The 15,894-nt window shown below is 58.8% G+C and overlaps 1 protein-coding gene across 7 annotated transcripts in view; it reads right to left on the bottom strand.

Annotated features, from left to right (window-relative positions):
- DGKD (diacylglycerol kinase delta) overlaps positions 1-15,894 on the bottom strand; it is a 110,712-nt gene that overhangs the window by 13,591 nt on the left and 81,227 nt on the right. For 5 of the 7 annotated variants that reach the window (XR_014265066.1, XM_082466276.1, XM_082466279.1 and 2 more), the window contains 12 exons: positions 13,867-14,006; positions 12,861-12,945; positions 11,682-11,776; positions 11,499-11,598; positions 11,143-11,422; positions 8,435-8,584; positions 7,414-7,542; positions 6,040-6,136; positions 3,936-4,109; positions 2,215-2,311; positions 1,966-2,073; positions 858-971 (listed from right to left, as the gene is read on the bottom strand). Coding sequence is in view for 6 of the 7 variants with exons in the window: in XM_082466276.1 (XP_082322402.1) it covers positions 858-971; positions 1,966-2,073; positions 2,215-2,311; positions 3,936-4,109; positions 6,040-6,136; positions 7,414-7,542; positions 8,435-8,584; positions 11,143-11,422; positions 11,499-11,598; positions 11,682-11,776; positions 12,861-12,945; positions 13,867-14,006 (1,569 nt within the window). In the remaining variant the exon portion in view is untranslated. The remainder of the gene's footprint in view (positions 1-857; positions 972-1,965; positions 2,074-2,214; positions 2,312-3,935; positions 4,110-6,039; positions 6,137-7,413; positions 7,543-8,434; positions 8,585-11,142; positions 11,423-11,498; positions 11,599-11,681; positions 11,777-12,860; positions 12,946-13,866; positions 14,007-15,894) is intronic. The other 2 variants (XM_082466274.1, XM_082466275.1) reach the window with 1 other exon arrangement.

Here is a 15,894-nt window from a genome sequence, read left to right as displayed (position 1 = left end):
CTCTGGGGTCAGAGCATCCCCGCCTGGGGCGCAGCTCGTGGAGCCCGGCGGTCTGCCCCACCCCGCTCCCACTGCCCTGCACCCAGCACCGCCGCCGTGATCGCAGTGCGGGGAACTCGGTGCTCAGACACCAGCACCAGGCCCAGGGCGGGGACACACGACCACCAAGAGCTGCTGGGTCCCTGGGCATGTGGGGCCACTCCCAGGACAGAGCAAACACCCAACAAGTGCTCCTCTTTTCAACAAAAAATACTGCCAAGGAATTAAAATTCTGAAATTCAAGCAGCCCATGGTGGGGACAGAAAGGACTCGGGTTCAGGGGAGCATGAGCTCCTCATCTCTGTGCACGGAACATCGCCCTCCCCAACCCCACTGACAGACACACCCTTCCCAACCCATTGCCAGAAGTACAGGATGGGGAACCCACCCTGCCACCCCCAAGCCGGGCCTCAGAGCAGCCGAGTGAGGCCACGCGCTCGGCCGCTGTTCCCAGACTCAGGCTGTGGCTCCTAAGAGCTGCAGGCCCAGGGGCCAAGGTCAGCCAGGCCCGTCTCATCTCACCCCACCTCAGCAGGGGTGGGCAGGACACAGGTGGTACCCAGAGTGAGTCAGGGAGGGTACAAGCCAGCCCCAGTTTCCAAAGTATTTTTTAATTGTCAAAACACGGCAGGTGAGAACGGGCTCTGGACCAGGAGGCGGCCGGGGCGATCCTGGAAAAGCGCCCACTCTCCTGGGCTCTGCACCCCGGGGGCCCAATTATCTCGAGCGCGCGGTTCTGGGCCAGGCCTGCCACTCCAAACGTGTGTGAGCCACAGCTCCACCCAGGTCCCTCCCGCCTCCAGGACCCCGGCCGGTACCTGAGCGATTCGGTGATGCTGCAGCTTTATGACACGGGAGACGGCCATCTGCATGCTGCCGAACACCGCGACCACCTCCAAGATCTTGTCATCGAATGACGGGGCTGCAAAGGTCTGGAAGGGCCGGCCTTAGAGCTGACCTCTGCTCCCAGCTTCCCTGAACATGCCCCCCCGCCACGCGCATCCTTCTCACTCCGGGGGCCGCTGCGTTGGTGAGAGCCAGACAGGCCCACTACTAGGAGAAGCTACGGGGTGAACACTTGCTGATGGGTCTCCACGTCAGATCCTGAAAGCAGCTGCCTGAGATCAAACCCCGGACCTGCCACTTACTAGCGTGGGAGCTTGGGCAAGTTACTGTCTCTCTAGCTGGGTTCCCTCATCTGTCAAATGGGGCGAACACTGGTACGTTCCTCAAAGGTCCTCACGAGGGCCGTCAACACAGGCACAGTGCTGAGAAGTGACCGGCGCACGCTCAGAGTGCAGCTGGTGTTAACTATTTTTATTAGCTATGATGTACGAAGGAAGTCAGGCCCCTGGTCAAAACCTATCAATGCTTCCAGAGTTCTTGGCATAAATTCCAAACTCCTCCCTGGCTTACACGACCCTGCGGGAGCTCTGACCTCGCCGTGCTCCGCCCAGTATGCACACCATCAGAGCACCTCCTTCCCGAACCCGGCCCCGCCGGGCCGCCAAGCCTTCACACACGCTGTTCCCTCTGCTGGGAACAGCCTCGCTCGCCTGCTCCTGCCCCGTACCCACCTGACCTGTCCAACCCCGAGTCACCCTCAGGTCTCACTGTAGATGTCCCTCCTCCTAGGAGCCTTCCCAGATCCGGGCCTGGATTCCAAGCCACACTTGCGACCACACCTGTCCTGCCTGGCATCCCTTCTTCGAGGTTGCGGGAGCTGGGCCTGCCTGCCTTGCTCTCCACTGCGTCCCCGCTGCCGGCACAAGGGCCCCGCTCCACCCGTCCCTGCGCCTCACTGACAGAGCCCCCCCAGAGCGGGAGGCTCCACCACGGCTCCCGAAGGGGCCGCCTCTCCAGTGACCCCGCCCCCATCCCCTTCCCTGAGCTCGGGCCCCTGCCGCCCAGCACCCCCGTACGTACATCGTCCTCCTTGGTGCCCCCCCAGAAGTTGGTCCCTCCAGCATAGCTGGGAATGTTGAGGACAGCAATTCCCTGGAGACTGGGCAGTGGGATGGGTCGCCCGTCACACTGAGCGGTAGAAATGCATAAAAGGAGAGAAGAGAGATCCAGGCTTCAGCCGGGGGCTCCCTCCCCGCAGCACTCCGCCCTGGGCTAAGGCCGAGGGGCCGCCGGGTCAGCAGCGGGGCCGGCAGGGGGCCGCCTGCTCACCTCCAGCAGGACCTTCTGCTCCAGGTTCTTGTAGGTTCTGTGCAGCAGCTCCCTGGTGCCGAGGACTCCATACCACATCATGTTCTTGGTTCGGCTCCTAGGGGCGGAAAGCAAAGGACTGACGTGGGTCTCAGCTTTCTCTACACAGCTACCTATGGCCCTTGCTGCCACCTCATCACAAACGGGTCACATCGGGCAATCACCCCCAGCAGCGACACCGTTAAGATGAGGAGGACATGCCCTTGTCACATGTCCACGCGAGATGGGCTGAAGAGATATATTCACTGACCAGAAATTCTGCTAAAGAGTAACACTGCCAAGAAAGTAATCATACCCTGAGAGGTAAAAAAAGTAAGACGTTACAGAACCTCACAAAAAAAGTATAAATCACAATTTTTTTCCAGCTATAAAATTATGCTTACCACAGAAAATTTGGAAAGGGCAGAAAAGCACAAAGGAGAATTCACAATCACCACATCTGTAAGTACTGATGATAAATGCTTCAGTGCACTTCCTTAGGAACTTGATTTACAGCTGAAATAGCAGTAACTGTGCACTTCGCCCTGCACAGAGAGCACTGCCCTGTGTCCTGAGCACGAATGACCACAACGGGGCACTTCCCGCCAGCACTCGCTGAATTAACCCCTTCGACGGGTCTCTGCTTGTTCCCACCCCTGAGCTCTATCACGTACGTGGCAGTGGCCCTTGGTAAACGCCTCTTTGCCGAAGTTCCCAATTACTTTTTAAGGGTAGATTTGTAGAAATGGCATTTTCTAAGCAGATCTTCTCAAAGATACAAACCCAGGGAAGATTATATACCAGGACCCCAAGTTTCTAAAAACATATCACATGTGGCCTTGCTCCTCACCTATTTTGCTCTGATAAATTACACGCATTTGAATGCCTTTTCAGTTGTATTCAGACGAACAGGGGTATCTCCAAATGATTTGGGCTCCCATCATGCGCTGTGTAACTGGGGACCTCTGAGCCTTTTCCGACACTCGAGCCCCAGAGCTCCAAGGTTTTTGAGCTCTTATGCTTGATTTTGTTTTCTGAGAAAGGCCCAATCACACAGGAGTCGGGGGATTGCCAGGCAACTCCTCAGGTGTCACTGTGACCCCCCTCCCTCCGAGTGACAAGGGCACCTGGCAGGGGCAGGTCTGCAGGCTCTCCAGCAAGGGGCCCCCTCCTTCTGCATCAATGGCTGTTCTCCGCCCAAACGCCACACCAGCTTCCCTGTCTCTAGTTCTAGAAAGTCACAGCTGAACAGTCTGCCCTCCAGGTGATGGGCACCACGGGGTGGGGCGGGAGACATCAACTCCCTTCTTCCCTTGTCATGTCTCCCCGGAGGAGAGGACTTTCTGCTTCAGCCAGGAGGAAACCTTCCCATTTCTCTCCGTCCTCTCCCCGGCCAGGGGGAGACGACAGTACGTGGTGATTTAGGGGAGAACCTGAACACCCCCAGCGAAACCCCCCCGGGGCCTCTCCTGTGGCATCTGCCTGCTCGAGGGCCTTGCGGGGGAGCAAGCCCCGACCCCACCTGAGGGTGACATGGAGATGCCACCGCCGTGGCCACGACACACAGACGCGCCCCGCTTTCTGACGAGGCGCTCGGGCTCCGTGTCTGTACTCTGCCTGAGGGCTCTGTGCGCCCCAGAAGTTGCCGCACGGCCGGAGAAACAAAGAGCCGAGGGCCAGGCGCGCGCAGGGCCGGCGCCCACCTGCACTTCTCGGGATGCTCGTCACGCTTGCTGTTGAAGTCCAGGGAGATCTTCGCATCCAGGCCGATGCCGAAGTAGTTGTTCATGACGCACTTCTCTGTGTAACGCTCTCTGCAAAGGGGGGTTTCAGGCCACTGAGAACAACTCTGCATACCAGCCTCTAAGCAGTTCTTCCTGAGGGCAAAACTCAGTTTGTTTGTTTGTTTTGGTTTTTTGGGGGGCGGGGAGGTAACAGCATTATTGAGATGTAACTCACATAACATACAATTCGCCCATTTAAAATGTGCAACTCCACAGCGACTGTCCACGTACTCAGAGTCACGACGATCAATTCTAGGACAGCTCACACCCCAAAGAGAAAGTCCACACCCCTCAACCACGAGCCCCAACCCCTCCTAGCGCCGGCAACCACCAATCTGCTTTCTGTCCTCTGTGGACCTGCCGATTCTGGGCGGTTCCTAGAAATGGAATCACACAGCGTGTGGCCCTTTGCGTCTGGCTCCCGTCACGGGGCACGTTTTCAGCCCACGAGCACTGGGTTCCTCTGAGTTCAGCGCTTCAGCCGGTTAATGGCGAACAGCGATGACCCACTGGGGCATCCTCGGCTGACGGACCTTTGGGCTGCTTCACCCTGGAGCTATGATTTGTGAACACTCGTACACACGCTTCAGTGGGGACGTGTTTTCGCTTCTCTTGGGAGTAACCCCAGGAAGGGACCTGCTGGGCCACGTGGAAACCCTGGGTTTTGAGGAACCGCCAGACTGTCTTAAAAGTGGCTGCACCACCTCACGTTCCTATCAGCGACGTCAAACCTGATGACATCCGTGGCACATACGCTCACATGTGCTTACACCCTGGATCCCAAAACGTCCCTCAAATGTCCCTAGACCCAATCAAAGCAAAGCCCCCAACTTGAAAATGTCCAGCCCAGCCCCACGTCCCAGGTCCACTGCGGGTGAGACTCCTTCCGGCTCGTCACCCCCGGGAGCGAGGCCCGGCACACCACGCTGGGGAGGGAGGAGAGGAGAGCAGCTTGTGTCTCCCCAGGGGAAGGAGAAGCCTCTCCCTGAAGGAAGAGACCACAGCCCTCGCTGCCAGGTGTGGAAATGCAGGGACCTCGGGTGACGGAAAGAGACAGCACATCTAGTTCCGGAGGCCTCTGTGGGCGCTGCTCATGGAAGGCTACAGCTCTGGCCTTGTTGGGGAGAACAACTCAGGAAGGGTCAGGACCAGAGCCCCCGACAGGCCCCGGCGCGAGGAGAAGACAGGAGGGTGGTGTCAGGCTGGGGACAAGGACGCGGGCCAGCACTGGAGCAGGCGTGGGAACCCAGGCCACCCTGCAGGAAAACTGGCTGCCACTGTGCAGGCTTGCAGCTCTGCTTCCCGAAAGCCAGAGTCTCTGCACCGCACACTTCTCACTGTGACCCTCGGCACCACACCGGACACGTGGTCCACACATGGTGGACAACTTTTAACCAACTGCCGCTGGCCACTAGCTGCCCAGAACTTGCTATCAGCCAGCAGAAAGGGAAATCTAGAAGGCTGGGCTTTCAAAATACCATTTGTCCCCGCAACGGTCTCTACACACACAAGAACAAGCTGCACGAAAGCCCTCACTGCCTTTGATGCTGGGCAGTGGACACGGCACGAGGCGTGCAGAGCAGCGTCGGGACTTCGTTCCCCAGGGTCCAAGCCCAGGACAGCATCTCCCCAGGGACGGCGAGGAGGCGCTTCCAGCCCGGGAGCTACACTAACAGGAGCGGCAGACCCGCCAGAAGGAAGGCGGTCAGGAGGCGGCGCCAACGCGGGGCCAGCAAGGACCTCGGGGAGGACGACCGAGGACATGGGCACAGAGTCTCCAAGCCTGCCGAGGCCCCAGAAGGTCAGGCACGCGCCAGGACGGCCGCCTCCTTTCCCAGACACTCCCAACCCACCCTCTGCCCTGGAAGCCTCACACCTTCTAGGTTTTCCTTATCGGCCAACACCAGCTGGAAAAGCATCGCCCAGGCAGCTGCTCACGAATTTCTCTAGTTAATTCCAGGCCAGTTTTCTACGCTCCAGCATTCAGCTAGCAACATGCCTCCTTGGTTTACCCCATACTCACAGGTTTTCTGGTTCGGAGTTAAAGGGATCGGCATTAATTAATAATCGACTGATGACTGAACCTGCAGGCAAGGAACCAGACATCCCAGCGCGAACATCTGTAAGGGAGAAAACAGGAGACGGCACTGCCTGGGAGCTCCCAAATGAAGAGGCCGTCGTGTCTTTGAGGCTGATGGTCCACATGTTCTTCAGAAGGTTATCATAATAAGATGTTTCTAAAACACTGCATAAAAATGTCCAAACTTTGACAATTAATAGTCTCAGGGCAAAAATCACTATCATAAATCCATATTCACAGAACAGAAATAAACACCGGGTGGTAACCAACACCTATGAGGCACATCAGAAAAGAGCTTACAAAGACAGTTCTCACTAAATTTAAGAAACTCCACCAAAATGATCCCTACTACAACTAATTATAGGGTCTAGTCATACAACTTTATAAGGCTAAATTCATGAGAAACGGTTAAACATCAAGGAACCCTCCAGGTGACCAGAACCCTCAAGACACCTGCACCAATTTTAAAAATTTAAATTATAAATAGTAAGGCTGAGATGGAGCCCTGCTTTTGAACATTCTGCCAATCCATCCCTTCCAGTAAAGTCTTTGCTGCTTATTAACCAAATCTGTCTCAGCCTCTTTTCCCTAGAGCTTCCGCAGTTTTCTTTCTATTCAATTGAGATTCACCTAGAAATTGCCAAATCACTTACAGGGGCAGCGTGTGCTCTAGCTTGCCCAGGAGGCCTCACGAAGCTGCCTCATGAAGCTGGTTAAGGGAGTCTTATCAGCAATTTCGACCCCTCGTACCATTCCTTCCTACTGCAGACACAAAGTGTTATCATGACTCCCCCTGAGGGAAGAAGCAACAGGAGCTGCCTTGACATGATCCTGGGCAAAATGAAGGCAAGGCAAGGGGACCAGGCCCGACTCTCCTGGTGGCCAGCTGTGCTCCTTCTGCAATCATGCTGGAAACAAAGCGGTGATCCGCCGGCTCCCCATCACAACCTGCCGGCCCTTCCCTTTTCACTCAGCCCAACTCCTATTTACCTATCAGCACCCAGCTCGAGTATCACCTCCTCAGTGACATCTTCCTGGGACCCCAGGGCGACGATTTGAATGCCGTCTGCTTCTTGTAATAAACAAGGGCACTTTTCATACCGTGCTATGACTCTGAAATTCTGCCTATCTTTCCCATGGACCTGTGAACTCTTGGAAGACGGGGGTCAGGTCTCATTAACCCCTCAGACTACTGCCAGGCAGAGCGACAGCTGGTCGCTGAGCTGGAAAGCTTAGCGCCCTGCCTGGGCCCCTCCCCCAGACACACAGGCCTCTGTGTGGTGCCGGCGACCCCGGCCCACCCGGGGGAACACTCACTCGGGAACAAGATCTTCGTGTTCAGTGCTGGCAGGCTGTCCCGGTTTCCTGACTGCAAAGGAAGAGAGGCAGAACCGCCCAGGGACAAGCTTCCTTTGCTTATCAGTTTTTCACACGGGGATTTGGACACTATGAAAACAGAACAGAAAATAGAACGCGACTGAGCTACTGGCAGCGTTCATCAGAGAAACAAGCAGGCGGAGGAGGGGCCGAGGGAAGTGAGGAGTGGTTACAAGCACCACTGGCCACGGCGGAGTGTGCAAGACAAGCACCACCAGCCACGGCAGAGTGTGCAAGACAAGCACCACCGGCCACGGCGGCGGAGTGTGCAAGACGAGGAACAAGGCAGGGAGCAAGGAGGGGAAGCGGGCAAGGGGACGCAGGGGAGAACGGGCTCGGACGCCCGCCAGAGACACAGGCCCCTGAGGGACCGGGGCACGGTGACGAGGTCGGGGAGGGGAGGGGCGGCCTGCAACGCAGTCAGGCCGCGGGGTCTGCACGGGCAGAGGAACGTGGTGGAGGAAACTCTGGGGCAGGATCTCCCGGGGGCTCGTAAAGGCCACGAGTGAGGGGGCCGCGCAGAGTTGGGGCTGTTCCAGGAGGGCTAGGGGTCCCCAGGTGGTGGCCCGTACAGCTGGGTGGTCCCTAACCACCTGGAGCAAACGTGGCATGTGGCCGGCTGCAGCCAGGAAGCCCCAGGCCCTGGGTGAGGACGCCGGGTGCGCAGGGAGGGCCCACTGGCCCTGAGCCCCGCCGGGTCTGGGCGCGCAGGGAGGTTTGGAGGGAAGTACCGTCCCCAGCAGCAAGGCCCCTCCCTGCCCAGGCTCCTGCCAGGCCTGCACCAGGCAAACCGCACACAGCAGGTGGTATGTGAAACAGGTCGCGTGTCTGAGACTTTTTACACTTCCAAGTGGCCACAGAAGCCATGAGAAAGCACCCTTAAGCTTCCCAAGGCAAGCTGCGCAGCATCGCAGACGAAAAGGCCTGAGGGCGGCGCCGCGGGCCACCAGGGCCGCTGTACCTCTGCGGAGGCTCCTGCCCTTGGCAGCGCCGTGGCCCTCGCCATGGCACGCTCTGTCGTCCGATTTCAGGTCCTTCTTCTCCTCCGACTCGGAGAGACCTAAGATGAACCCCTCCTGCTCTTGGGTCTGGGCGTTCTGCTCGTCCACAGCTGTGCAAGGCAAGGGTATTTGCAGCTGAGCGCAGGGACGTTACCCCGCAGGCACCACCGGGCTGGCGGGGCTCCCACTGCACGCGGACCCCCTCCTCATCTCACTCATCTCCCTTCAAACGTCGTCTCAGCTGAAGGCTGAGACCCGAAGCTCCGACCCGTCCCACTTTCTCCCCGGCCCCGGCACACAGGGCACCCGGACGCTCGTGCCAGCAGGCTGGGGAGGAGGGCCGAGGGCTGGGAGAGACGGAGGGGAGGGGAGTAACGGGCGGGAGCGCGTGCAGCCCGGAGGGAACAGTGCACCCGCCAGGGCACAGGGGCAGGTCACGACCTCACTCTTCTCACTGTAAGAAGCAGCAGGTCGAGCTGCTCAGAGAGAAAAGGGTCTGATGAGAGCGGAAAAGGTATGAGATGGTTTCTGAAGGTTCCAAGAGAGAAGACAGAAGAAAACTTGCTGGGGAGGATCTCAGGGTCTGGGTGAGGGTGGAGGTAATGAAGTTCTCAGGTCACTGTGGTTTTACAGCGTTCTCTTCAAAGCTTAGCAAACAGAGTCTAGGAAAAGGGAGCCATGGACTGGGCGAGTCTTTAATCCTATGCAAGGGTGCCTCTCTCCCCCAGGCCGACTAAGGACAGTCAGCAGTGGCACCCTGGACACCAGGGCCGATGACCTGTCCAGGCCCCGGGCCCCTAAACCACTGCAGCCGGCGCCTGCCTCGGAAACCACAGCGCAGACGCTCCCCCCACCCTTTTTTTTTTTTTTTTCCTGTTAAAAGTCAAAAGTATTTTGTCTTGTTTTAATATTTCATCAGCTTTACAGGGTCACAATTATCTTAAATATTTCTGAAGTTTAAATACAATCTGCATATAATGTTATAAAATGTAAACTTTAAGTGTTCTTTTCAGTTTCAAAATCACACTTTTTTTTTTATTTTTATGCTCTTTTTTTCCCCCCCCTCCCTTTCAATACCTAAATGTCCTGCAAAAACTGAAATAAATCGTCACAGGCTGCCCCACCGCGGCCAGGGCGCGACAGGCTGGGCCCGGCCAGAGGTAGAGAGTAGTTTTACATCTTTTTATTGGAAGTTTTCTTCTCCTTTAACCCGAGTTCAGGCGTGGTCCCCAGGCCCTCTGACAAACCCCAGAGAAACTGAAATATCACATGTCAGGAGTGAAAGGCTGAAGTCATGTTTGCCAACAAAAGAGGCAGAAGCAAAATTAAGGAGGGGAAGAAAGAAAGGATGGTAGTGGGCAAAAATGCTACCAGTGAGAAAAGTGACTGTACAAACGCACAACTGTTACAAACCAACCCACCACCCCAGGCCCCATCCCACCCCCCGCCCGCCCCCCAGCCGGACAGCTACGGCCCTGCGGCCAGTTTGGAGGTCACAAGGAAGGCTCTAGAAGCTGCCCATCCACAAGCACCTCCAGAGCGGGGGGGCCCCTGGAGCCCCTCTCCACCCTGGGTTTGGGGGTCCCCACCCTCAGCGTGCTGCTGAGCCCCGCCTGTTCTGGAGTGGACGGCACTCAGCCCCCATCCCCTTACGTCCCGGTTTGCATAAGGGGTGCTGAGCGGCACCCCGGAAACCCCCCGACAGGCAGCGGCGGGGTTGGGGGGTGCCCCAGGCAGAGGCAGGGCCCCTGGGGGCTGAGCGCCCGCTGGCCCCGGGCCCCCCTCGCGTTCCCACAGCCGGTGGACTCCCGCCGCCCCGTCCCTTACAATCATCAGCGTCGCCCAGCACCGCAGGCACACCCCGAGTTAGACCCGGGGGAAGGCACCTCCCCTGCGGGACACCCGCTCCCCCAGACACCCGCGGATGCTCAACAGGACGCACGGGGGTGGGACCCTGAGCTGGGGGCTGGTGGGGGCGGGCGGCCGGGCGGGGGTTCTGGCATCAGAAGTCAGACCTGAGGCAGAAAGAGACTCGCAGCGGACCCGCCCACGCGCCCGCCCACGCGCTGGCAGAATGGGGGGCGGAGGGCAGCCGCCCGCGCTCCTGCGGTCAGGTGTCCCCCCGTCTCTGAGCACCGCCCCGGCTCACCCGGCCTCCGACCCCATCCTCACCTCTCCGTCCGTCAAATCGTCCTACAGCCTCTCCCCCACCTCTGGCCCGGGCCCGCCTCCCTGCTGGGCATGGGCCGTCCTCCGCGGGTGTCCTCAGAGCACCTCAGATCTCAGCACCGAGGCTCTCCTCGGACCCCCCGCCCCTGGGGACAGTCCCACCTCTAAGCGGACAAGGCCAGGCTGCGCCCGAGGTCTGGCAGCGCTGCCGCAGGTGAGGACGCTTCCAGGGAGTGGGTCCCCCACCACGCTCCCCGCGTGTGCCCGCGCGAGGCACCCTTCCACCAGCTGGGGGCGCCCTCTCGGCTCTGCCGTCCGCTCAGTGTCTTTCCATCGGGCACAGGCCCTGAGGAAGGAGGCGCTGGCCTGCGTCAGGCGGTCCAGAGTGGCTCTGGCCTACACGGTGGGTCCCTCTGGGTCTCGCGCCACGTTCGGGGGGAAACTGGGAGCGCCCGGTGCTGGCCTGCAGAAAGCCCCGCGGCATCCAGAGCCCGGCTACCTTTCTCTGTGTGCTCTATGATCTGGCGAATCGCCTTCTTCAGGCTGTTGGCTCTCAGCATGAGCTGCTCCCGAGGACGGAATATCTGCGGCCGGGCTGGGCAGGCCGACCCCACGGCGCGGTCCCCGGTGGAGCCGGAGCCACAGCTGCTGCCCGCCCCCTCCCCGTCTTCCACCTCCTCGGCGATGGTGGGGGGCGGCGTGGGCAGAGAGGACGAGGCCTGGGACTCGTCATCCAGGGTCTTGAGGAGAGAATCCAGCTTCTCTTTCAGGACAGAGCACTGGGCGGGGAACAGAGGAGGGAGTGGAGGGGCTGCGGCTCTGCCCCGACACCCACCCCAGGCGCCCAGGACGCACCTTCTTGGCCATGACCTCCGACTCCTCCGAGCTCTCGGTGGTCTTCTCGTAGGCCTTCCCCACCCGAGCCACGAAGTCCTTCACGGTCTCGCAGAGCACTCTGTGGGGGGAACGCGGGAAGAGGCTTCTAGAGAAACAGTCCCGGCTGGGACCCTGGCTCCCCCGAGGCCGCCGGGCACTCACTTGGCCGATGAGATCACCACCGAGTGCTGGTCGGAGGTCAGGATCTTAGAGAGATGGGCCGCGACCGAGTCTTCATAGAAGAGGATCTGCTGCACCTGCCATTGCCCCAAACAGGGCGGGCGACTGTCAGCCCCACGACGGAGCCCGGTGAGCTCCACGCACGCCCCCGCCCTGCCGGCCAGCCCCAGCTCACTTCACGCTAATCCGACAGATTTCAAAAGCTTCAAAAGAACACGGCGATAAAACCTCGTGAATGGCTCGTGCTGCCTTCTTCGGAGATTCAACACCGCCAGCCTGTGCTGGGCTGGAGTCCTGAATCCCGCGTCCTCCTCAGCAGCACAGGCGGCAGGCAGGGTCCTCAGCTGAGGCTCCGCTCGCATTTCTCTGCCCGGCTGGAACTCGGCCCGGGCCCCTCTCCACCTCTCGATAGAAATCACCCCCTTCCCCGCTCACCCCTGCCTGCGGAACTGGGGTCGCTCACCCTGTGGGACGAGCCCTCTCTTTAGGCCTTGGCCCAGGGTCGGCCAACTTCACTACTGGCCGGAGAATAAATACTTAGGCTTTGTATACGTACGTACGCTCCCTCTCTTAAAACGCGCAAACCATTCTCTGCTCACAGGCCAGGTCACGGCAGCCCAGGCCGGTGTGGCCTGGGGGGCTGTAGTTTGCCAGCTGCTGCCCTTGACCCTCCTGAGGGGCAGACGGGCCCTGGCAGAGCCCTCTCTCCTGCTCAGCCAGCAGCCAGCTCGCCCAGTGGGGTGAGCGCAGCTGGGCGCCCAGCACTGCGCCAGTCTGGGCCCTGAGGGAACCACCGATCACAAAAACCACCGTAAGGTGAAAAGAAGAGCTGCACACTGAACTAGCACAGACCAACTGCAAGGGTGGGACGTGGAGGAGGCGTACCCAGAGTGGGAGCCTGGGCTGGGCGGGGGCACTGGCAGCAGGGGGGCGGCAAGTCCTAGGGGACCATCGTCACAGAGGACCCCACATCTGGCGACACCCCAGGAAGCCCCCAGACGACCACCAATCCTGTGGGGCAGAGTCCACAGGCCGCAGCTCCGCCTCGGCTGGCCCTGCACCTGCGCGGGTCTAACCTCGGGGAGGACGCCTGAGGTGGAGGGAGGGCCCCAAAGTGGTGAGGAGGGCAGTGTGAGCACGCGGTAGGGCAACTGGAAATACCTCGGAGCCCTCACTCAAGTCTTCGGTGACAGTGGAAGAGGAGGCCGGCCGGGGGAGTTTGGTCTCGTAGGCCATGACGCTCCACCTGCACACACAAAGGAGCTCTCAGCAGGTCGGCTCGAGCCCCCAGGCAGCCCCCGTGCCTCTCCCACCTCCCCGACTCGTGGCCTGGGGGCTTGTTCTTACGACAACCCTAACTTCATTTGTAAGCCTTTATCTCGACTCCCGTGTCCCTAACCTGGCTCCTCAATTAGCTGAGAACAGAGGTCACAACCCGTTGGACACTGCAGCTCCACTGAAGGAGGTGAAAGGCAACCCATAATGCTGCTTCTGGGAAAATGGGCTCCCCCTCTTCAGAGCTAAAATCACTCAGCCAGCAGCCAGCTCTCCCGCGGGGCTGAGCATTTCACAGCCTCCAAAGGCACGTAGGCCTCCCTTCAATAGAGAAGAAACGGTAGAGGCAGCTGGAGAGGGTTCAAGATCACACCTGCTCGTTGCAGCGCAGGAGCCTAAGACAGAATACGAGCGTTTCAGCAATACCAAGTCCCACAGGCTGTGGTCAGGGGCTTTCATACGTGAGCTCGGCACTAAGAGCAGCTCGCTCGAGAAGAACGCCCAAGTTATTTCTAAACACACAGAGGAGAGTTGTCCAAAACTTAAGATTCTTCTGGGAACACGGGATTACTCAACTGTGCAATAAGTCTTCCTTATTGCAAGACTCTGCTGACAGGTATCAGACGAGGCTGCAAAGGCCAAAGGGGACAGGGCCACCTTCTCTAACGGCCCAGAGGATCGGGCCTGGCTGGTGAGACCTGACCACGCGAGGGCACAGTGCCAACCTGTTCTGCTCGTCAGCTCTTTCATAATCTGATCGCCAGATAAAGCCCACCAGAAACAAGGATTCCTGCTCAGGCCGAATTTTTACAAGTAACTGCAGAGGGCCTATGGTTTCCAGGGACCCTGGGTTGAGAACACCTAGTCAAGGGGACTCGTGCGGTCCACTCACCTGTCCAGCATCTTGGTGCTGGCTCTTTCCAGCTTCTCCAAGATCTGTGGGAGCTGGGTGTCGTCGTCACAGGCCGAGCCCCAGCCTAACACGCGAGCCAGGTCATTCCCTGTGCCGAGGGGCAGCACTCCCAGCTGACACTGAGACACGGGGGGAAGACACGGCGTCAAACACCCTCCTTTTCACCTACAAGGTGTGACGTCTGATCTCACCCGGTGTGGTGCTCGCGTTTCGGGCAGAGCCACTAGGCAGGACAGATGTCTCTCTAATCTGACAGAAAATTCCTCTCCCACCCACAGGCCTGCTTCTCACCTGCCGCCACATCTGACAATCAATCCTCTAAAACCTCCCTGATCTACATTCCCACCTTCACAGCTATGGCCACAGTGCTGACTGCTGAGTATCCGAACCCTGAAGAATCAGTCTATATGACTCCCCTCCGCCTGCTTCTCCGCCCTCTACAGCACCTCACTAACACCTTCCCTCCCCTCACAGCACCTTCCACGGCTTTAAGTCCTATCAAGACAGGCGCCAGGACCTCCAGTCTGACCGTCAAACTGGAACACACCCTGGCACTCGGCCTGCACCCCTCCGCCTGTCACTCCCCAGAGACCCCCTGCACTGCTCAGGCCCCGCCCTCCACCTGGAATTCCCACCCAGAGCCCCCCGTGGAAACCCCACCTCGTCAGTTCAGTGCTTAGGAAGCTCCCCAAACACCAGCTGCCCAAGAGCCTTTGACCTCCGAGCCCGACACGCAGGGTGGGGGAGGGTCCCTGGTCCCCCCTAAGCACGGCACAGCCTGTGGTCACCTGCCGCGGCCACTGAGGGAGGCCCTCCACTCTGCCAGGGGCAGCAAGCTGGACAGAGCAGGTGAGGACAAGGAAGCCCCAGCACTAGGGGGACCCGGTGCCGGCTTCCGGGAGCCTTAAAGGAAAGGAGCAAGCAGCACGGTGAAGGGACAGCGGCGTTCTGGGAGAGGTGACCCCCCCGCCAAGTCAGAGCTCAGATGGGGAGGGCAGTGAGAAGAGAGCAGTCAGAGAAGCAGAGGAGGAAGAAGGAGCCAAACTGGGGCCTCACTCTGAGTCGGGACCTTCTCCTAAGCCAAGGAGCCACCGGGGAGCGCTCAGCAAGGGTGCAGGAGCAGAGCCGCCCCAAGGAAGGTCCTCGGGGAGGCGGGGACCAGCGGGGACCGGCGCGGCCCGAGGGGCTCAAGGAGGTGCGTGAGCAGAACAGCCCGAGGGGAAGGCCCCCCTCGAGGAGTGGACAGATGGAGCCCGGGGCCAGCCAGACGTGCTCAGCAGCACACACTGCTGTGCTGGACACTCCAGGGTGGCAGGTTAACCGGAGCGGAGGAGGGAGGGTGAGGGAAGGCTCAAGAACTATCGTCAGCTCTCCGGCTTGGATGTCGGGTAGGATCACGGGCCACAGAGAAGCCAAAGGAAATGAATGCTCCCTGAACTCAGCTGAATGCATGAAAACCTGTCTTCCTGACTTGTGATAACGATCTTCGTAACAATCCTGGAAGTGAACCTAAAATTGGACCTAAGTGTACTGCTCTAACTTCACCACTAGGGGGCAGTGCTCTCTTTCCCGCGCAACTGGCCTCCCTAGAGGTGAGCAGTTACTTGCACACCCGGCGGCGTCCCCTCTCCAACGTCATTCCAGGAGCTAGACGCTGACCGCAAAAGGTCCACCCCGCCTACAAAGACCACCAACGTGTTGAAGGACAAGTGACAAATGAGGAAAACTATGGGCAACAAGGAGTTTACATCCCTAATATAACAATAATCCTTAGAAATCAGTTTTTAAAAAGGTAAATACCCCAATAGAATATTAGGTTAAAAAAAAAACATGAACAGACGATTCATTTAAAAATTCATAGTTAATTGAGGATATGCTTGACTTCACCAGTATTAAAGAAATAAAAATGAAACATACCATTTTTTGTCTACTAAGTTGGGCAAAAGCCTTAAGATGTACAATGGGCAGCATATGCGAAAAGACAGCTTTATGAGCGTTAGGAATATA

This window comes from Balaenoptera physalus (assembly GCF_965194825.1).
Source record: "Balaenoptera physalus genome assembly, chromosome: 6".
NCBI lineage: Eukaryota > Metazoa > Chordata > Mammalia > Artiodactyla > Balaenopteridae > Balaenoptera > Balaenoptera physalus.
Note: the sequence above shows the minus strand (reverse complement) of the source record. Positions and strands in the feature narration are given on the sequence as shown.